The following is a 23,011-nucleotide window of genomic DNA, read 5'->3' as shown; positions in this document are numbered from 1 at the left end:
CTTTTATGCTGCCTTGATGTGATTTTTTTTAGCTTCAAAGGTCTAGTCACCAGTCCCTTGTATTGTAACGACCAAATGATCTGAGAAATTCTTCTAAAAATCTCTGCAGAAGAAAGTAAGTTATACACTCTGGGATGGCATGAGGGTGAGTAAACGAATTAAACATTTTTGGGTGAACTATCCCTTTAAGGTAGTAGAAAGCTTTTTCACAGTATTTCCATGGCAAAGGCCCCAAGGGAAAATACTGAGAGGCAGGGGTGTAGCAACCATTATAACTGGGGAGACATGTCCCCCTCACTTTTAGAAATAAATAATTTGGGGGCCTGGGTAGCTCAGCGAGTATTGACGCTGACTACCACCCCTGGAGTCGCGAGTTCGAATCCAGGGTGTGCTGAGTGACTCCAGCTAGGTCTCCTAAACAACCAAATTGGCCTGGTTGCTAGGGAGGGTAGAGTTACATGGGGTAACCTCCTTGTGGTCGCGATTAGTGGTTCTCGCTCTCAATGGGGTGCATGGTAAATTGTGCATGGATCGCGGAGAATAGCATGAGACTCCACATGCGGAGTCTCCGCGGTGTCATGCACATCGAGCCATGTGATAAGATGCACAGATTGACTGTCTCAGAAGCGGAGGCAACTGAGACTTGTACTCACCACCTGGATTGAAGTGAGTAACTACGCAACCACAAGGACCTAGTAAGCAGTAGGAATTGGGCATTCCAAATTGGGGAGAAAACAAAAACGCTTTTGAGAAATTATAACACCATTTTAAGATGTTTCTTTTGCTTAATCGTAGTATGCCAACTGCATCAAACAAAGCCTTTAAGACCAAGCAGAAGCCTCTGCCAGCTGGCTGTCCCAACAGTGGGCAGAACTAACACAAAAGTGGTAATCCTATTGGATAGCGCTCACATGTTTGATTCAGCAAATCAGTTCGACCGAACACATGCAATGTGATTAATATTAATGAGCCCAACAGCCTGCCAGCCATTAGCATGACAGACGCTGAGCTGTTGACAATATGCAATACCTGAGACAAGACGTGATCAAAAAGAGAAGTCGTCTTTGACTATTGTTTGACACAAGTTAATTTTGAGAAACCGATGAAAACATTTTACAATTTGGATACTTTGCACTGAAACACTGAATGACCAATAATGTCTCATGTACACATTCGGGATTTCTTTCATTTGGGTCATGTGTATGACAGCAATAATCATTTGTCATACTGTACATCTAAACAATTTTCTTTGACTTTTCCATGTTTTTTTGTTGTTGTTTGTTTCGTTTTGTTTGGCCATTTAGTGGATTTAGATGAATGGTAGTAGTGATGTGTGATCAAGTCAACAGCGTAGACAGAGAGGTGACAAACTTCTGACATTTTTCAGGAAAGATTATATTTTACACTGACATTAATGGCTGTTTTATGCTTTGATTCTTTGGTTCTGGCTGACATGACCAATGTTTGAAATGTTTGACAGCAGTCATTAAATTATATGATAATTCTTCTATTTAATATGAACATTTTCATTCATACATGGTTGCTAGGTTTTGGTTCTAATTATTAAATTTCCACCATAAAAAATGCTTGATTGACTGATGTTTCTTATAAGTTCAGTAGATATACTTTCTTTCAAATTATGTCATATATTATTACGCCCCGCTCAACAACATTTGGCGAGCACCTCATTTTAAAATTCAGTTTAAGAGCCCTGTTCAAGATGCTTATTGTACGTTTTAGTCTTATTGCTGTTTTGTGACCCATGGTGTAGTAATTTCCTTTCGTTCAATTCCAAGACTCATAGCAGGAATGAAGAACTATAATTTACTGTGGGTAAGCTGAACGAAACAAACAATGTAGATCTTAAGTGAGTTATCTTATTAAAATATTCTCTGTCAATTAATTGGATGGATCTTTCACAGTGGCCCTCTTGAGAAAATAGCAGAGTCTACACTAGATTTTTACACAGCTGAACACCTCATGTGATGCCTTCACATGAAACAAAGTGTGTTGAGACCACAGAAACATCAAATTGGATCTAAACATTTAGTTCCCAAAGGCCCAACAGGCCTTATCTGAGGGAAAGTATCTCCCCCTTTTGCTGTTTAAGGAGATAAGAGAGAGCATAATGATGCATGGTGCTTGGGTGGTCTGTGTTGTGTGGTGGCGGGATGGTGCAGTGCTTTCCCAGAACAAGTGGACGTAACGCCATACAGTGCAATTAATGTTAATAGATACAAGTTGTTATTTTTGTTCTCTTTTGTAGCCTAAAATATAAGCATTTTATAATAATAATCATAAATCACCATTTCCACTAACAGAACTGTTTAAATTAAACAGTTCAGAAGGATACAGTGCTCTTACATTAAATACACATTAATCTTGGACATCTTATAACAAAACTCCAATATATTAAAAGGTAGTATATTTGCCACAATGTTTGGTCAGTCATGCAAATAAAAAAATAAATAAAAAAATAAAAAATATATATATATATATATATATATATATATATATATATATATATATATATATATATATCTACGGCTATGCCGCCCCATATGCAGCAAGCTGCGTTGCACTGTGTGTTCTGATACCTTTCTATCATGGCCAGCATTAAGTTTTTTAGCAATTTGTGCTACAGTAGCTCTTCTGTGAGATCGTACCAGTTAGGCTAGTCTTCCCTCCCCATCAATGAGACTTTGGCGCTCATGATCCTGTCGCTGGTTCACCGGTTGTCCTTCCTTGGACCACTTTTGGCAGGTACTAACCAGCGCATACTAGGGTTGCGCAGGATACCAGTACTAATGAAATATCAGGATACCAAATAATGTAAACTGGTATGATATCCTCTTGTTTTTAATTTCGGTACCATATTAAAATATGCTGCCATTAGCAAAATATAATGTAATGTGAGTTTTGAGATGAAATCAAAGACTATTTGAAAATAATAATAAAAAAGTCTCGATATGGTCAAGTGTGATCATTAAACAGCAGAAGGATGTCATTTAATAAAATAGTATACAGTCGCATGCGCTGTGCGCACAGAATGAATGAGAGGCTCCGCTCTGGCATCTCCTTCACACGCAACACACATGCAACACACACTACTACTGCTTCATTTTCATGCAGTGTGTCCAATAGTATCCATCTCCAGAGCCGCAGAGCAGTGTGTTTAGTGTATAAATGGCTTTAAACTCTCAAATTACCTTTTTCAACTGTTGTGCATCTTTTTTTTTCTTTTTTTACCAAATGTACTTATTTATAAATTATTATATTTCCATTTGATCAAAGCTGTACATTATCTGTTTGATTAAACAAAATTCGATCATAACATTTAATTGAAACATTTAACATAGAATCCAGAAAAATTTAAACAGAAAAGGCATCATTTTTATCTATAAGACTTTATGCAGTTCTTTTTGTCAATATTTTTCTGTGTAATTTCATAAAAAATTGGTTAGTATTGCTACCGAGGTACCAGGGCTGGTATCATACCGAAGCCAACATTTTGGTTTTGGAGCAACCCTACAACAAGACCTGCTGTTTTGGAGATGCACTGACCCAGTCGTCTAGCCATCAAAATTTTGCCCTTGTCAAAGTCTTTACGCTTGCCCATTTTTCCTGCTTCCAACACATGAAATTCAAAAACTGAATGCTCACTTGCTGCCTGATATATTCCACCCCTTGACAGGTGCCATTGTAATAAATAAATATTAGATCATAAATATTATTCACTTCACCTGCCAGGCTGATCAGTGTACATCATACTTTCTGACAATTTAAAGTTGTGAGAGAGAGCATCTTTTCTTCATGTCTCAAAAGAGTATGTGAAGCTAATACATATGCATGTTTTTCTGTCACATGACTCAGAGTGTGGGCGGCACAGCAGCGTCGAAAAAGGAAGTGTCTTTTTGAGGACAGAAGAGTTTTTTTCTGCACTGCTTTTTATTCTGTGAGTGTTTACTGTATGTTTTACCTGACAGATGTTTCTCGTTATTTTCATTGTTATTATGAAAATTGTATAAAAATTATTATCTTAACGATTTCGTCGTGCTTGTGTATGCAGCGGTTTGTTTTGAGCGTGAGCTAGTCAGCTAATGGCTCCAGTCAGAGCCGTTATTTTTCACATTCAGTGAACAACTTTTACATAATGTGTAATGCAGTGTATGTAAAGGAAGTTAGTATTTATTTATTTGTGAAAACGCAAGCTGCATCTGTGCAACACACATCAATCTCAAAATATAATAAACCGTTTGCCAGTCTATTCTCGTGTTTTAGAGATGGGGATATAATATCAAATTTAACATTACTGGAGCCAAGTGTCTCGATTTATGTTTGATCAGTTGTTTTGGTGATGCATGTAACATATCTAACATCGTGTTTTTTATTTTTTAAAGCAGAATGAGCATTCAGACATGTTCTGTTTTTCCTTTTATATTATTGTTTATGACTGTCATTGATAAATCTAGCTTTAACATTAAAGTGCAACACAAGGCCCTTGATGAAGAGTTGAAATCGATTAGTTGTTTTTTGTTCTGGTAGTCAGCTGTCACTCAAATAAATAGTTTTAATGATCAGCCTTTACAGGTTTGTGTGAATGTAAGGTGTAAATGTACAGCCTGTTCATAAACCTATTCTGATTTGACCCAGATCAGGATTAGTGTATAGTGTATAAATAATTGAAAAGCTAATGGATATCCCATCTCTGAATTTTATTCAACAACTCTTTTGTGACAATCTTTGCGCATTAAAACACAGCTAGTCTGTTTGATCTGTTTTGTAAACATGCAGACGTTTGAGGTGAATGATTTATATTCTGTTTAAAATGTAAGAATAGTTAGTTCAGGGGGGCCTGTGAAGTTCCCTGACTGCTGACTACCACTCCTGGAGTCCTGAGTTTGAATCCAGTGTGTGCTGAGTGACTCCAGGCAGGTCTCCTAAGCAACCAATTGGCCCAGTTGCTAGGGAGGGTAGAGTCATATTGGGTTAACCTTCTCGTGGTCGCTATAATGTGGTTCTTGCTCTTGGTGGGGCACGTGGTGAGTTATGCGTGGATGCTGCGGAGAATAGCGTGGGCCTCCGCACGCGCTATGTCTCTGCGGTAACACGCTCAACAAGACACGTGATAAGATGTGCGGATTGACGGTCTCAGACTAGAGATGGGCATTCTAGCTCTTCACTCTTTTGGCTCCCAAACAGCTCTTTAAAAAATATGTTTTGTATTTTGTATGTCAAACAGTTTGCGATAGTTTGACTATAATTGGTTTTAAAACAATTCTAATGAAATTATTAAATGAAATCATACTCTTCCCTAACCACAATGTATTTAAAAATGCATTGGTTTGTAATGAAAAAGAATGCTATTAAACATTTGCTTTTAAAGTATAACCTTTTATTTTACATAAACAAAGTGCATATAAATCTAACCATTCAAAATGAATACAATCTGAACAGCATAATATAATATTGCACCATATCAAAGAAAAATAAATGCCAATTTGCAAAACTGCAGCATCCCACAAATTTAAATAAATGCGTGTATTTAAAGTATAACTTTTTTAATGTATGTAAACAAAGTGCATATAAATGTAACAATTCAAAACGAATACAATTCATATCTTCATTTTTATAAATAGATTTGGCGCTTCTGATATGCCAGCCGGCTCCCAACGTTCACCTAAAGAGCCGGCTCTTAGAGCCGACTCGTTCGCGAGCGACCCATCACTATCTCAGAAGCGGAGGCAATTGAGATTTGTACTCTGCCACCCGGATTGAGGCGCCCACAAGGATTTAGAGCGCATTGGGAATTGGGGAGAAAGGGGGAGAAAAAAACTGCTGAGTGAGTGTGTGCTTTAGGTGTGGGGGGGATCACTATGTTTATGTACGGGACTGGGTGTTGATAGTAAGGTGGTTGGATATAATTAGTCTGAGACAAGCTTTTTTTTTTTTGAGACTCACAGGAGTCAATCATCTCAGTCAATCACTCCCAAATGTTGGCACACAGAAGTGTGTGTCTTTGACTTTTAGTGTTTGAATTCCATTAGATGTTGCTGGAACTGTAAGATGTTTTGTTAGTAGTTAAGGACTGTTTTAATTAGGCCTGGGTATTGATACAGATTTCCAGATTTGATTCCAATTTACAAGCTTTTGATTCAATATGCTATTGGTATATTTTAATTACAATGTCCATTTTGCAGTTTGCAGTTCTCAGTTATTATACAGTGGACCTTCTAACTTGGTTTCATTCTGAAATAATATAGTTTTTCATCATTGGTCACATTTAACAATTTAAAAATGTAAAAATTCCATCAATAAATATGATAAATAGTATATATATATATATATATATATATATATATATATATATATATATATATATACATATATATATATATATACATACACTCACCTAAAGGATTATTAGGAACACCATACTAATACTGTGTTTGACCCCCTTTCGCCTTCAGAACTGCCTTAATTCTACGTGGCATTGATTCAACAAGGTGCTGAAAGCATTCTTTAGAAATGTTGGCCCATATTGATAGGATAGCATCTTGCTGTTGATGGAGATCTGTGGGATGCACATCCAGGGCACGAAGCTCCCGTTCCACCACATCCCAAAGATGCTCTATTGGGTTGAGATCTGGTGACTGTGGGGGCCATTTTAGTACAGTGAACTCACTGTCATGTTCAAGAAACCAATTTGAAATGATTCAAGCTTTGTGACATGGTGCATTATCCTGCTGGAAGTAGCCATCAGAGGATGGGTACATGGTGGCCATAAAGGGATGGACATGGTCAGAAACAATGCTCGGGTAGGCCGTGGCATTTAAACGATGCCCAATTGGCACTAAGGGGCCTAAAGTGTGCCAAGAAAACATCCCCCACACCATTACACCACCACCACCAGCCTGCACAGTGGTAACAAGGCATGATGGATCCATGTTGTCATTCTGTTTACGCTAAATTCTGACTCTACCATCTGAATGTCTCCACAGAAATCGAGACTCATCAGACCAGGCAACATATTTCCAGTCTTCAACTGTCCAGTGTTAGTGAGCTCTTGCAAATTGTAGCCTCTTTTTCCTATTTGTAGTGGAGATGAGTGGTACCCGGTGGGGTCTTCTGTTGTTGTAGCCCATCCGCCTCAAGGTTGTGCGTGTTGTGGTTTCACAAATGCTTTGCTGCATACCTCGGTTGTAACGAGTGGTTATTTCAGGCAAAGTTGCTCTTCTATCAGCTTGAATCAGTTGGCCCATTCTCCTCTGACCTCTAGCATCAACAAGGCATTTTCGCCCACAGGACTGCTGCATACTGGATGTTTTTCCCTTTTCACACCATTCTTTGTAAACCCTAGAAATGGTTGTGTGTGAAAATCCCAGTAACTGAGCAGATTGTGAAATACTCAGACCGGCCCGTCTGGCACCAACAACCATGCCACGCTCAAAATTGCTTAAATCACCTTTCTTTCACATTCTGACATTCAGTTTGGAGTTCAGGAGATTGTCTTGACCAGGACCACTCCCCTAAATGCATTGAAGCAACTGCCATGTGATTGGTTGATTAGATAATTGCATTCATGAGAAATTGAACAGGTGTTCCTAATAATCCTTTAGGTGAGTGTATATGTTACATGCTTATTGTTTAAATGCATAATTTGTACTATTTGCATAATCTTAGCATCTTGAACCGTTTGAACTGGACACTGAAATTTCACTTTAAGAAGCTATGTGAGTTCACACTAAATGTAATGAACACCTTATGTCTATAGGAGTTATTATATTCAGACTGTACCCACAAGAGCACTTTACTGAGTTGGGCTTGTGCTAGTTGAAATGTTTGTTTCCCACTCCATTTTTCTTACTGATTTAGGCTAAGTAATCATTACTGTAATTAGGTCAATGTAAATAGTCTTTTTAACACTTGCTACAGTTGTAAAAAAATGTATAATTAATTATTTAAAACTAGAGCATTTCTGTCAAAATACCACAGTTACTGTTACTACTGTAAAATCTTGATCAGTGTAAGCAAGGGTGATGATGTGTTATTTAAAAACCTTTCTTTTGGCGTTTTTTGTCTTTTTTTCCTCAATGCTGTAGAGAATGTCTAGTCTGTCCAGCTGTTTGAAAGGTTTGGCTTCCTCGATAGTGCTTTAAACTATACATTTTCAGTAGAGATGCACCGATTGCAATTTTCTTGGTCGATTTCGATTTTTTGCAAGTGTGACCTGCCGATACCGTTTTTTTCCGATTCCGATTTTCTTTCTAAGAACTATAATTGACCACATATACAAACAAAATCTACCTTTGCTAAATTTTATTTTCATAATAAAATAAATTATTAAACATTACAATTTCCCCCAAACTGCACTAAGTTACAGGATCTTCTCTCACTTAAACAACTCTCAAAATAAAGTGCTCTGTGACTAGAAAGAGGTAACAATTAACTGCAAATGAGTTGCTTTATATAACAGATGTCATTTTCCACTATTTTTATAAATGGACCTTTTTCTCTTTATTACTCGTCTAACGAAACAATTCCAAAGATCTGAAAAACTGAAGTGTCCAATACGCTCAACTTAGGCTACGTTAGATGTACAAATATCAGTTGTAAAACTGAGCACTGCTTCGGGAACGGCTTGCATACCTGTCAACGCTCCCGTTTTTCCCGGGAGTGTCCCGTTTTGTTATTTCTCCCGAAAAAACTCCCGTAATTTGTATGGCCCAAACCACGTTATATGAATAATCACGTCAATATATTATTCCAAGGTGGTCCAGTTGCCAGATCTTGAATGAAACGCATCCTACTCACACAATCGACACATCATACACATTACAAATCATTTATGACCACAATATGGCAACCTACAACCCATTTGCGCTGTTGATATCTGCGCAGACTGTAGACGCGGGATGTTAAATCAAGCATCACTGGTAGATGGGATGAGAAGACTCAGCTGGTGCTCCGGTGAAAAAAACAAAATATACATGTACATTTAACAACAGCTGGATGGAAGAATTGAATTTCATATCCCGAAGCCATAACGACAATACCCATGCCTTTTGCAATGTGTGTCGCACTGATTTTTAATATCGGACACGGTGGGAAAAATTACGTTAAATCACAACGGCACAATTTGTATGTATTTAGCCTCCCTCTGCCATCCAGCACCCCCCTTCCCCTCTCCCGGATTTGTGTACCCAAATGTTGACAGATAACAGGCTGCGTGTGCTACATGACACGAGATTAAACAACTCGGGCAACGCGACGTCGGAAAGTACCTCATACTCTGTATCGAGGAAATTTATCAGATTTCTGATCCCTCTGTCCTCAACTATGGAGAACAGCTGGTCATCCAGGGCCATGAATTCCATAATTTTCCTCGTAATTGCTTTGGTATTTTCGCTGCTCATACCAAGGGATGATAGGAGAGGCTGCTGACTTGTGACTGGCTCTGAGCTCTGGCTAGCTTTAGCCGCTTTCACTTTTTAGCTTCTTTTTTAAAATGGGCATTTTCAGCTGGGTGATTGTGTTATAAATGTCTAATTAGGTTTGTTGATCCGAAAGTTATTGTGGTGGTTCCCCACGGTTTAATTTGGCCTTACACATTTACACATTTCAAACTTTTTATATTCTTCACTCACAGTGAAGATCTTCCACGGCAATGACATGTTTACATGCGGCTGTGACGTTATTCCCTGCAACAAAACGGACCGGCTTGGAATCGGTAAGACGTGAGGCTCAGTCACCGGACGGTTACCGGTCCGGGCCGAGCATGCGGAAAATCGGCTAATTCCGGTCCCTGGCCGGTCGATCGGTGCATCTCTAATTTTCAGAATTGGGTCTTAAGTTTTGAAGTTTGCATCTCACATCTCTGGAATCACATCTCTGGAAGGAAGCCCGGTTGCAGCACTCACTCCAGTATTACACTAGAATAGAGCAGAGAGCATCACTTGTGCAAGCTTCTGTGATGTCTCATGACACACGTGAAAACCAGGCTTGAACTGCAGCATGCAATTGTGTTAAAAAACCATCTCATGTGCCGGACGCCAGCTTTGGCAGCCCAGTAGGGCAAAATTTAGTAGCATGAACATGTGCTTGATTCGATCATAGGATTTAAGGATCAATATAAAAAATATGCCCCTGAAAATCAGGGGGCAAATATTGACCATAAATGTAAAAGTTCATTTCTGATGCTGGGTCACTACTGAATTAAAGTGATTTATTTGTGAGGAAACTTATTAACCCGTTATTTTATAATAAGATAAAGATCATGCCATTTTACTGGTATGTTTAGTTGGGGACTTGGTGTGCTGAAAACATTTAAATTGAAGTAATCTAAAGGATTGCTTTTTCTTTTCTTTGAAACTGAATGTAGTCAGATGATGTTAATTTAATGTTGTAATATTTGGATTACTTTACAGAGTCAGGGTCCCCATGGTCATTGAAAACCAGGAAATATCAGGGAATTTTAAAATTGGGATTTCAAGGCCTGGAAAAGTAATGCAAATTAATAAGAGTCTTTTTATTGTGAAATATTGAATATTATTCTAGCTATGTTTATCTTTGAAATATTTTATTGGCTTATTGTACTCTTGTACTATTATTGCATTCAAGTAGCCTTTATATACAGTGCATGTATTTAATGTATTTTCTTTAGGGCTGTCGATTTAACGCGTTAAGTACAATTCATTTAATATAAAAATAACGTGTTAAAAAATGTACGTAATTAATCATGTCCCGGGGCCGTAATTAGCAGGATCCCTGAGAAACTTGAAATACCACCTGTTTTCTCCAGTGGGCAGTAAGCGAAACTTATTGTATAGGCAACATGCAACTTATAAAGAGAACAAAACAACCCTATACACCTAGATGGAGCGCTAATCTACTAAGGGATTTCAAGACGTGTTCTTCTAAGTAATAAACTATATTTAACTTGACTCAACGACCTAAACATTTTATGTTTATGACGTGATGTAACCAAAGTGAGATGCTCCAAAAGCATCTGTCTGAGGCAGGTTGTGGCAGCGTGGGCGTGGTCAAGCGCCCGTCCGAGGGAGAAAGCGGTATACGCTAAATTATGTTTAACACCTGTCTCTAATTTCAGTGAGCATGGGGAGAGCGGCATAAAACGGGCACAGAACCTCCAGACGGGAGAGAGAGAATTACGGGCATGTCCGTCATGTGTGTGTTTATGTTTGTGCTTTTGGTTTTGAGTTTCATTAAATTATGATTTATGTTGACAAGCCGGTTCTCGCCTCTTCCTTGCCCATCCTTTAACTGTGTTACATTGGTGCCAAAACCCGGGAAGGAGGAGGGATGACCGTTGCAGAGTCCTCGACACTACCGTCCACCCAGGGGAGCGCCGCTGCCATCTGCCGGGTGACGGAGTAGCCCGACCGCCCGGATGCGGGGAACGGCCGCCGTCCGCGGGGCAAGTGGGGACTGGATACCCCGATCGCCTGAAGCGAGGGAGCCGCTGCCGGGGTGGAGGAGTGCCCTGCCGTCCCCAGAGACGCGGAGGGGTCGAGGTAGACCGCCGTCCGCGAGGGGAGGAGGGAAGAAACTCTCCGACTGCCCGGAGCGGTAGGGCCGCTGCCAGGGGCGGAGGAGTGTCCCCATTTGCTGCCAGAAAAGCGGAGGGGCGTTCTGCCCACTAGGGGTCTAAGGTTTGACTCCGGTTCGCCTGGGGTTGGAGCGACTGTCGTCCGCCTGAGTGTGGAGGAGTGTTCGAGGACCATGCGACGGTACATCAGAGAACCGGTGAGTGAGCTTTTTCTCTCTCTCCTCTCTCTCTCTTTCGCACCGTGTTGGCCTTTTCCCTCGCCTATTTTGTTGTTGTTGTTGTTGTCTTCCCCTCCTGTCTCCTCCCAGGGCAAGGATGGCGGGAATGACGCAAGATACACCCCGCCCCAGGGATGGGGTGGGGGGGGGGGGGTGTATCTTGCGTCATGCCGGTGGCACCCCGGCCTGAGATAACGCCGGGAGGAGTGTGGAGCGGAGGGGGGCGGGGCCGGGTCGGAATATCGTGCGTCCAATCGGCCTGATGAGGCGCGTGAGGGATAAAGGCGGCCGGTGACGATGGTTCGAGAGAGAGAGAATTACGGGCATGTCCGTCGTGTGTTTATGTTTGTGCTTGTGCTTTTGGTTTGAGTTCAGTTTTCATTAAATTATCATTTATGTTGACAAGCCGGTTCTCGCCTCCTCCTTGCCCATCCTTTAACTGTGTTACACAGGTGTACATTGACGGATCCTTAGACAAGCCCTCATAATAAATCTCTGACTGATTGACAAATTCACTTGCAAAATAGATTACTGTGAACTGTGTGCCAATGATTGGCTTATGTTCAATAATATGCAAATAAATAATACATTGGATTCTAAAGCCGCTTTTTGTATTGTCTTATCAATGATTTACTTATCTGCCACAATAATGTACTGCATTTTATTTATCTGAATATTTTTTTATAATATATATTTTATATATATATATATATATATAAGTAGCTATTTATAATTATTTCATCATTATACATTGAATTATTTTACTACCAAACGTATGCAATTAATTCGATTAATTAATTGGGAAACCGTGTAATTAATTTCATAAAAAATTGTAATCAATTAACAGCCCTAGTTTTCTTTCAAGGTACATTTGGTGGAATAAGCAATCTTAAGTAGTTTGCATTTCTTTTTCTTGCTTAAGGCACTTTAGCGGAAGTATTTAAAGAATACTATAAATGGGGGGTCTGGTAACTCAGCAAGTAAACATGCTGACTACCACCCCTGGAGTCACGAGTTCGAATCCAGGGTGTGTTGAGTGTCTCCAGCCAGGTATCCAAAGTAATGGTCAACAAGTTACTTGATAAAATGCACAGATTGACGGTCTAAGATGCAGAGGAAACTGAAATTCGTCCTCCGCCACCCAGATTGAGGCGAGTCACAACGCCACCACAAGGACCTAGAGCGCATTGGGAATTGGACATTCCTAATTGGGGAGAAAAAGGGGAGTATAAAAATACTATAAATGTATTTTTTTATAAAATGCAGAATTGAATAATTTATCAAATTTAATTGTGAATCGAATCAGATTGAATCTTTTCGAATTTGCAAAAATCTTTTTTGAATCGAATCGAATCGAAAACCTGTGATTCGTGAACCAAATCAATTCGCTTTCAAACACAAAAATTCACACCCCTATTCAAGGGGCTTCCACGTGAAGCTTCAGGTACAACGTTGCACTCGGCAATGCTTTGCACTTGTTTATTTAGTTTTGTTGTATTAGTTAATTAGGTTATTAATTCATTCTGTTTTGAATGTTAAATGTATGTATTTATATCCATACGTAGCCAATCTTTTTCTCTATGAACTCTTTGACTAAAAACAATAAATAATTGAACTAGGTATCAATACAGATTTCCCGATTGGATACTATTCTGATTTAATTGGGAAATATTTTTGTAAAATTATCCATTTTGCTTACACATAATAAAAATTATCTTTCAACTAATGCTGTATAAATTATACAGGAAACCTTACAACTTAATATATTATGAAAATATTAGCAAAAATGTTTTATTGATATTTATTTAATTTATATTTTATATTGATATGTACAGTTTTTATTTAACAGATATAAACATTGACACCACCAAAACAGAAGAAGACTTTAAAGTACAAGATCGATCATGGGATTTTAAAAATCAATATCAGGATTGTTCAAATGAAGATTCATTGGAGATCAATATTTTTACCAAACCAAATAAATAAAGAAAAATACAAAATATTTCTCCAGTTTATTAATCACACAAAACTGTTTCACAATTTTTATTTGATTAATTATGTAGCCCTGCTTCACATTTTTATTAGCTTGACCATAAAAACACTGAAGTGAGTGTATAATGTTGGACATCCTATATTATTATTAGAGAGGGAATAAGTCTTCTGCACAGGGGCTGCTGTATAACTCAACCATCAATCAGTCTCTCTTTATCTCTCGGTGCTCTTTTTTACTCTTTGGCTTGTGCCAGAGACCACACAGACACACAAGCACACCCAACCAGACCACACAGAGACAGCCATGGGTCTTGCACGCAACTGCACAAGAGCTGTCAGTCTTTTGCTCCATGTGGGTGTTTGTGAGAAAGCATTTGTGAAAGTGCAATAGCCATGGGGAATAATGCCATGCTTACTGAATTCTGTTAGTTATAGTATATAATGGAATATCTGTCACCATTTTCAGAACTGTAGGCCATTTGCTTTGTTCCGAAACTGGGACTAAATTGTTACAATGTTGCATTTTCTTCGGTTCATTTTCACAAGGCAACATTTCAAAACGGAACATAATGTAAAAAAAGTCACGTGAGCAAGCTGTCCCCTTATTGGTCACTATGCATGCTTTTACACTAGCACTTTTGGTGTGCATCCAGGGTCGAATTACGTCAAAATTCGGTTCATTTGGATAATATGGGTGCTCTTTTCCGAACATGCTGTACTCCAGCCAACAAATCTCCTTTTTGGGAGTCCGCCTCGACTCCGCGGGCACATGCACCTCATGAGCGAGTGCGATCAGGCCATTCTACAGTGTCTGTCTCAGATCAAACCGGGGAGAAAACTTCCACTGAAGCTGTTTCAGAAAGCATTGGAATTTATGGCAGTAGCATCGGAATTCATTCACTGCCACTGTTGAGACTGACGTGTTGCAGCCTCCTATGGAGCGAGCATCATCTCCTCTCCCTGAGAGTGACATATGCCCCAGGCCACCTGAATTATGGCATGGACCTACTGTCATGCTAAGGGTTGATACCGGGTGAATGGAAACTTCATCCTAAAACTGTAAACTTTGGGAAATATCCGGCAAAGCAGAAATCAATCTTTTTGCCTCAGTGGAGAATGCCCACTGTCCTGTCGAAGCCCCAGCTGTGGAACCTGCATGTGTGGCACCTGAACAGGGTGCACTAGACGTGCCAGAACTGATGCGTTCAGTCATGAACACCATTTTACAGGCCAGAGCACCATCCACGAGACGGCTCTACCTGCTAAAAAGGAAGGTGTTCACTGATTGGTGTCTCTTACATGGGAAAGACCCAGTAATTTGCCCCATATATGAAATTCTAATATTTCTTCAAGATCAATTTAGATGCAGGACTCACCCTGTCAATGCTCAAAGTGTATGTGGGAAATATTTCTGCGTATCATGCACATGAAGCCGGCACCTTTATAGGCAAGCATAATTTAATCATAAAGTTCCTGAAGTGAGCAAGACAATTAAACCCACCTCGGCTGGCTATAGTCCTAAACCCCTCTTCAAGCCTTTGGATTCTGTTGATTTGTGCATGCTCTCCATTAAGACAGTAATACTGCTGGCTCTGGCCTCAGTAAAAAGGGTAGGTGATCTGCATGCACTATCAGTTGACAGTTCATGTCTGGAGTTTGGCCCCGGTCTTTCAAGGGCCACTGTCAAACCCAGGAAAGGCTATGTGCCTAAGATCCTAACCCCACACCCTTCAAAACGAAGGTTGTTCACCTCAGGCCTTCTTCCCTCCATTTAATTCAGATGAGGAATAATCATTGCATTTGTTATGCCCTGTGTGGGCACTACATGCATACGTTGCGCATACTTGCCAGTTCAGACTGTCTGATCAGCTCTTTATATGCTATGGAGGACGCACAAAAGGAGTGTCTGTCTCCAAGCAAAGGCTCTCACTGGATTGTCAGTGAGAGCCTTGCACAATTGGTGTTAAAGCACACTCAACAAAAGGCACGGCCTCCTCATGGGCATGGACAAAAGGTGTGTTCTTACAAGACATATGTTTTGCAGTAGGATAGTCCTCTCAAAATTTGCTAGGTTTTACAACCTAGATGTAATGTCTCTTTCTTCACAAGTCCTCTCTGTTTAGAACATTTGCTATTCATTAGCCAAATATATATATATATATATATATATATATATATATATATATATATATTTGCCCCTCCCTTTAAGTATGAAATCCCCAACATTTACACAACCGTTACAGGCCGTTATAATTTGCTATAAAGCCACAAGCACTTTAATTATAAATAAACTCCCTTCCCAACTGGGTTAATAAGGAGTTAATTCATACTATATGACTATAGTTCATATATTGTTATGAGTGCTCCCCTCCTGGCCAACATGGAGTTAACTCACTGCAGCATATTTATGTCGGTCGCCATCCCACGAGACTGCAGTATCATGTTTCCTCTCTGGGAAGTTATGTCGTGTAGGGTTGTGTGATGCGATTCTGTTCCCCATATGCTTTGCTACACAATGTCGAGTGTACTGAGTCTTAAGGGAAAGTCTCAGTTACGTATGTAACCTCGGTTCAAAATACACTGAGGTTACATACTCTAAATACTTGAAATGCTCTAAATACAAATTATCCGTCACTCAGATAATGGATATGAGTTGTAAAGTCCATCATGGCTATTTGTATCCATCATTAGTTGCTTTTGAAACCATTGAAACATGCCTGTTCTCACAGATCTCTCTCTTTTTCTCCCTCTCTTGCATGTACACACACACACACACACACACACATACACATATACATATACACAGCAGTGTAAAGCTGCATAAAAAAAATTGTCAAAAAGTTGCTAACGCTATCCTACCCGTGTTCTGCCATTATCCAAAAGAGAGAAACATTTGTGCTAAAATTACCTCTGGAATTATAAAACTCATCCCTCAGTTATGTTCATGGTTTGGGATATTGTTTTGTATGTTGGTCCGTTGGGTCGGTTTGCGTTCTCAACACAAGCAAACCACACCAGACTTAATTTGCAATCGGTCCGAAAAACCTCGTTCAGGAGGTCTCGGACCGCTTGTTTTGATATGGATCCGAGCATGATTGCCGTGTTCACATATGCCTAAACGAACCGAACCAAGGGAGAAAACACGGCAGGTTCTGAAACAAATGCTCCAAACGAGCCAGGTGTGAAAACGCCTTTACTCTCTACTACAAGTGTACATCTTGTGAAGCCTCGTCCACATACACATGAACAGAATCTCTTTCACTCAGCGGGAGTCAGATGGGACGATTTATTTGTTCATGTCTCCAGCTCTTTCTGCTGCCTTGCTTTTTAAGTACACTGAATGTGCTGAATGTTTTGACGTTTGTGTCTTCAGCAGGGATGAGATCCTTACCAACCCTAAACAATACAGGTTTAATAGAGTTAAACTTTGTCATTTCTAGGTGGCGTTTGCGAACGATGTCCCGTGCCCACCTGCCTCCCTTGGTGACTGGCATCTCACCCAATGAGGGCACTCCATGGACCAAAGTCACGATCCGTGGAGAGAACCTGGGCACTGGACCCAATGATCTCATTGGTAACACATGCACACAGCACACCCGTGAATTCATTATATTCAGATGTGCATACCAATGTGTGGTGCCGTTAAGCCTAGACTTAAAGAAGTACTCCCTTCATTTTGAACAAACATAATAAGTTATGTGTATTCTGTATGTCTAGAGCTCTTGTAGAGCATTTATATTACATTTATTTAATTAGCAGACACTTCTATCTTCTTGAGTAACTTAGAAATTAGGAAAAATATTAAAATGGGAAAAATCACAAACAAGAAAAAACAGTTTAGGGATAAGCATTATGATAAGCTTTTTGGTTATTTGTTAAGCTGTATGTCTTTACTCAGTCAGTGAATCCCCTATAAAGGGAAATAATAATTGTTTTCATATGTTTCAAATCATGATTTAAGTATACTTTATAATACGTTTTGGAGTCTAGAGCTCTTCATCAGAATCAGTGTGAACCTAATTAAGAAAACTTTTTTGTTTCAGTAGTTCCAGCAAAAATAAACCATTTGAACAATTGCCTGACTTGTCCTTACTCTTTGTACTCTTTGTCCATCTCTGTGTCCCTCTCTGCCAGGTCTGTCTATCTGTGGTCACAATTGCCTGTTGACTGCAGAATGGATGTCTGCCAGCAAGATTGTGTGTCGAGTGGGTCCTGCTAAAGACGACAAAGGCGAGATCATTGTCACCACCAGGAGTGGAGGGCGAGGAACGTCCACAGTCTCCTTCAAACTGCTCAAACCCGAGAGGATTGGTGAGGCGCTCACAGTGTCATCAAACTCATACATACTCAAATGTTTTTTACAGACAAAAATCAGGATTTGATTGATTGAACACTCTCTTTAAATTTATGCATATGCTCTTTGAAGACACAAATGGATTTGAATAAGCGCTCAACCAATGAGTGTGTCTGTTTTTGTGTGCTTAGGCATTCTTGATCAGTCTGCGGTCTGGGTTGATGAGTTAAATTACTATGACATGAGGACAGATCGGAACAAAGGAATCTCTCCTCTCTCACTGAGGCCAGCCAATCCTCTGGGCATCGACATAGACAAGTACAGAAACACACAGACATATTTGTGTTGTCCCCCTTTGAATTAGCAAAAAGCATATTTTCATTGTCAATATTATGTATTTAGCTTAAACTGTTTATTAATTTATAAGGGAATGTGTCCTGTAACTGGTATTCATTACATTTTCAGGTTTTTCAACATTTGTACCTTTTTTGCACACTGCAGGACATGTCAACTTTCCAGAAATACAGTCCTTCATCTCAACTACTCACTTGAAACACACGCACGCCACCTTTACCATCTGACACACTCACAAAGACCAAAACACATGCATTTCCTTACACTAACACACATTTTACCCCCAAAACACTGCACAGTGTTTATAGAAGTGGACTGCTCTGTTTATAAGGAAGGAGGTTCAGCAGAAAGTAGAAACAGCCCATTGTGTGTGTGTGTGTGTGTGTGTGTGTGTGTGTGTGTGTGTGTGTGTGTGTGTGTGTGTGTGTGTGTGTGTGTGTGTGTGTGTGTGTGTGTGTGTGTGTGTTCTACCTGGGTGATGTCATTAGTACACCATTTCCTTGAATAGGAAGTGAAACTCTTCTTTACCCTGACCTACTGCAGCACTGCTAACCCATTCATATTTATATATTTAGAGAGAGAAAATGAGGGAGTGTAAGTGTAGCCATATGCATCTCATCAGTTTAATTTCTACCACATCACAAAAACTAAACCTTGCAATGAATGGGATGGCTTATGTAATGCTCTTTCTCTTATTCTTATGATCTGGTTTATACTCAGTCTGGAGTTCTTTATTGTCTGTAGTGTCATAGAGCATATGGCCTATGGTCTGTGGTCTTTGTCATGGCAATATCTGCATTTCAGCTGTGTAAAGTCTGGGGGCATTTCACTAAGAATTTATTTTACCTGCTGATAGTGCTGTTTATTTCCTATGTACATTGTTAAGGAAATACTACTGAGTTGTGGGAATTAGGCACAATCTATAATGTGCCTAGTTAAAACTTGTTTGGGCATGTTTGTTTGGGCTAAAATGTATGGCATTGACTTAATTGAAATATAGAATTTTACATTATTTAGTGCCTGGTTAATCTGATTGCGGATGGATTGTGACAATGTCACAGGTTTTTGAAATACTATGTGTAAAAATTAACTGTAAAAATAACTGTTTAAGGGAATTTTTACCTCTGTGTGTAACCATATCTTCTGTTCTTCAGGGGAAACGTTGCTCTGAAGGATATAGAGATCATGTTCCCTGGTATGAGTGGAGACTTCACCAGCGAGAATTTCTCTGCCACCTGGTATCTCATTGAGAACCATTCATCAACCAGGTTTGTCCATCCATCCATCCATCCATCCATCCATCCATCCATCCATTCAAATTCTAGATGTGTGTCATGTTAAGTTGTTTGTTACTGGTGTAGTTTTGACCAGCTGCGTTTGGCTGTGGGGAATCTGAAGAAACAGGCCAGTAAAAAGAACGAAGGCAGTCTGGCCTACGTGAAAGGAGGACTCAGCACTTTCTTTGAGGCTCAGGATGCTCTTGCAGGTACATTTAAGCACTAATACCCTCAAGTAATGTTGAAGACAGCATGATATGCTAGTTGCAATGCATTTAACTGAGGGCAAACAGAATACTGAGTGGGAAATAATGTAGGGTGGTACTGGATATTTTCATCAGTATTTGGTTTCCTGTACTTTTGTTTGTTGGAAAGGGGAAAAGAAAGAAATGAGAAGTAGCAGAATATTTATTTTATTTAGACTGAAATCACTTGAATCATGTTGTAATCATCACTTCCGAACTTGTAAACAGGAAGCATTAGATTTAGATTTTTTTTTCTATGCCCTTGTGGCCTTGATTACATAAGCAGTAATCGAAAGTAGTTTTGTAAATGGAAAAAGTTGTTACATTTTCATAAAAGATAATGAAAGTCAACATAATGTTTTAGAATAACGTCCAATGAAAATTGATGCACAAGTTATTAGGAAAGTATCTACCTTATTTTGCAACATGGAAGTAAGCAAGCAAGCAACTGCGTTTCTGGCAAGTGTGACAGAATTCTGCTGACATTGACTGCAATGGAAATAACTAGAAGGGTAATAAGACCTGAATTTAGTGATATGGGCTTTTAAACTATTACACAACCTCAGGATGTACAACAGAATAATTTGCCAATGTAAGATAATTTCCTAACACTAGCATTTTAAGTAAAAAATAGATAATTCACTTGTTTGCTGTGTGTTATATTGAAGAGGCGATAATAAAATCTGCATCTTATTTTACCAATAGCATGTCTATGCATTTTTTTTAAGATCTCCATGTAAACCTCCATTCATATTTATTTGCAAAACCTCTGATGTTGCCTTAATGTATTTATTTAGTTCAAAAGGTGTTCAGTGCCTGATCTCTCATTCATTTTGCCTGTGCAACAGTGATGAAACAATGCAAAATGCAATAAACAGTCAAACTATTTGCACTACAAACCAATGTGTTTATGACAATAATGATTAATGATAATAATAATATGATGACATATTTTGCCAGGCTGCAATATAAAGCAGCATTTTTGAAATGCTAAAATAGCTGGAGGTGGCTTATTCCGGAAGAGGTCCACATTCAAGTGGAAAATGGCAGCGCCCTACTCGCACTGAAAAATAAGGTTGATAGAGGACCAGTTTTGATTTCCTGTTTTGTCTCCTGTCAATCCATTGTTAATAAAATGCGTCAGTGTTTATGGGTCAAAGGGAAAGCTCAACATTCAATCTGAATATTATATCTGCCATTTAACAAAATAAAGCAGATTTTCCTTTTATTCAGTTTATTTTTATACTTCTAATTTCAGTGTCCCAGATAAACGTGTCACCACAGTTCAGTGCCAGAAAGTAGAGATGCTATTTTGTGTAGGTGTGTGTAGGAGCCGTTTCGGGTCACTCGTCTTGAGTCAAACAGAAGAACTATTCTTAGCGCTGTCTGTGTGAGTGACTGACAGGCATGGGGACGGATAATAAGGCGTGGTTGTAATGATGTTTAGATGAGGTTGTAAGAAGGTTGTCATTGTGCTGAGAGGAAATGAGAGAGCAGCAAACGGATGTTCAACTAATTCCCAGAGAAGACTCCCAAAACTTACAAAGCAAAAGTCAAAACATACAGCATGGACAGAGGAAACATACCACACAGCATTCCGGGCCCCGGGGGACCGGAGGTTAGCCCTGACGTCATTGTGTACAGAAGTCTCAGCAAACCAGATGTGGAGAGAGAAAATAAGCTTTATTTAGATTTTTGAGGATAAGGTTAATTTTAGAGTTTAAATGGCATTCCACAGCAAAGGAGAAAATTGTATCTCTTTTGTTTACACTCCATGCAAGTCAGATTTTTTAAACCGATCTTTAGCACTGACTATCTCCACTGGTATTTTGCATGTGATAAAATCGTATATGGTTGTTCAGACAGTGTAGTTAATATCCATATGTCTACAACATTGTTTGCTATAATGACATAGGGGGCAGCATGTCAACTGTCTTCTACTGTCAAAATTTTGGTATAGAGGAAAAAAACACATCTCACCATGGTGCTTAACTCATAAGACACATAAGAAATTATATGTGACAGAGAAGGTGTAACTGTATTTATATATTTTTTACTTTTTTTTTTTTACTGAACATTGCCTGTGTTTTTGAATAAGTGTTGCATCCAAAATGACAAAAAAGTTCACACTGAGATTACTTTATAAGATTCAGATTTGTACAAATATGGCTTGGATTGGTTTTGTACAAATCTGATATCATGAGTTTTTTCTGTTCAGACTAAAACATTTCTAAGATTTGATTCTGGTTGATTTGGGTTGTTAGTGTGAACAAAGCCTTTCACACACATCCAAACATAAAAACACAATCATTAACACACTGTGTGTGTACACATTTAATTGGACTGTAATTTATTTTCTTTTGTCTCTCTTCCTCTACTTTTGTCCAGCTATCCATCAGAAGCTTGAATCAGATGGCACAGAAAAGGTGGAGGGTTCTATGACCCAGCGACTAGAGAACGTCCTCAACAGTGAGACATAAAACCAAACACATGCTCACAATCACATATTGCAAGGCAATGTGTACAGTCAATTGCACAAAACCTCTACATTTAGGATCAGATTTATTCATGCATTCTTTATAGACCACCTCACAGTTCATGTCAGTATGTCAACTACTGTAGACGCCGTCCACTTTACACGATCAGTATTTGAAGACCTCTGGGTGTTTCTGTGAGTGTGTCTGCATGTGCTGTAGACCACTCGTGTCCCAGTCATATCTCTGTGTCAATTCTCATTTTACGCATAGGTCAATAAACACGCTCGTTTCCTGTGGGCCACTCAAATAAACCAGTCACACACTGACAAGCTTTCATCGCCAGTACCTCCACTCTTTCCTCACCGCTGTCTTTACATTTACATGTGTGTTCCTACGAGAGCAACTCATTGCCTTTGACTCTCTCGGACAATATCATACAGCCTGTGGAGCCAAAGCTGCCTACACTGGTTGGTCAGATTTTATATTACTCAGGGGTCTGGTTATTATTAAATCTGACCAAGGGAATCAAGAATAGCTCCGACCACCCAAGAACAAGGAGGCCAATAGATCTTGAATTTATTTGAA

General features: G+C 39.3%; 1 protein-coding gene across 1 annotated transcript in view; it reads left to right on the top strand.

The window, feature by feature from the left end:
• Positions 1 to 3,877: 3,877 nt before the first annotated feature.
• The window catches only part of exoc2 (exocyst complex component 2), a 42,981-nt gene continuing 23,847 nt past the window's right edge, over positions 3,878 to 23,011 (top strand). Inside the window, exons 1-7 of the mRNA XM_052098699.1 lie at positions 3,878 to 3,955; positions 17,220 to 17,353; positions 17,914 to 18,090; positions 18,265 to 18,391; positions 19,582 to 19,695; positions 19,789 to 19,913; positions 22,338 to 22,418. Of these exons, the coding sequence (XP_051954659.1) occupies positions 17,236 to 17,353; positions 17,914 to 18,090; positions 18,265 to 18,391; positions 19,582 to 19,695; positions 19,789 to 19,913; positions 22,338 to 22,418 (742 nt within the window). The 5' untranslated portion in view covers positions 3,878 to 3,955; positions 17,220 to 17,235. The remainder of the gene's footprint in view (positions 3,956 to 17,219; positions 17,354 to 17,913; positions 18,091 to 18,264; positions 18,392 to 19,581; positions 19,696 to 19,788; positions 19,914 to 22,337; positions 22,419 to 23,011) is intronic.

This window comes from Xyrauchen texanus, chromosome 30, assembly GCF_025860055.1.
Source record: "Xyrauchen texanus isolate HMW12.3.18 chromosome 30, RBS_HiC_50CHRs, whole genome shotgun sequence".
Classification (NCBI taxonomy): Eukaryota; Metazoa; Chordata; class Actinopteri; order Cypriniformes; family Catostomidae; genus Xyrauchen; species Xyrauchen texanus.
The sequence above is the reverse complement of the archived record's forward strand: the minus strand, read 5'-3'. Positions and strand labels throughout refer to the sequence as shown.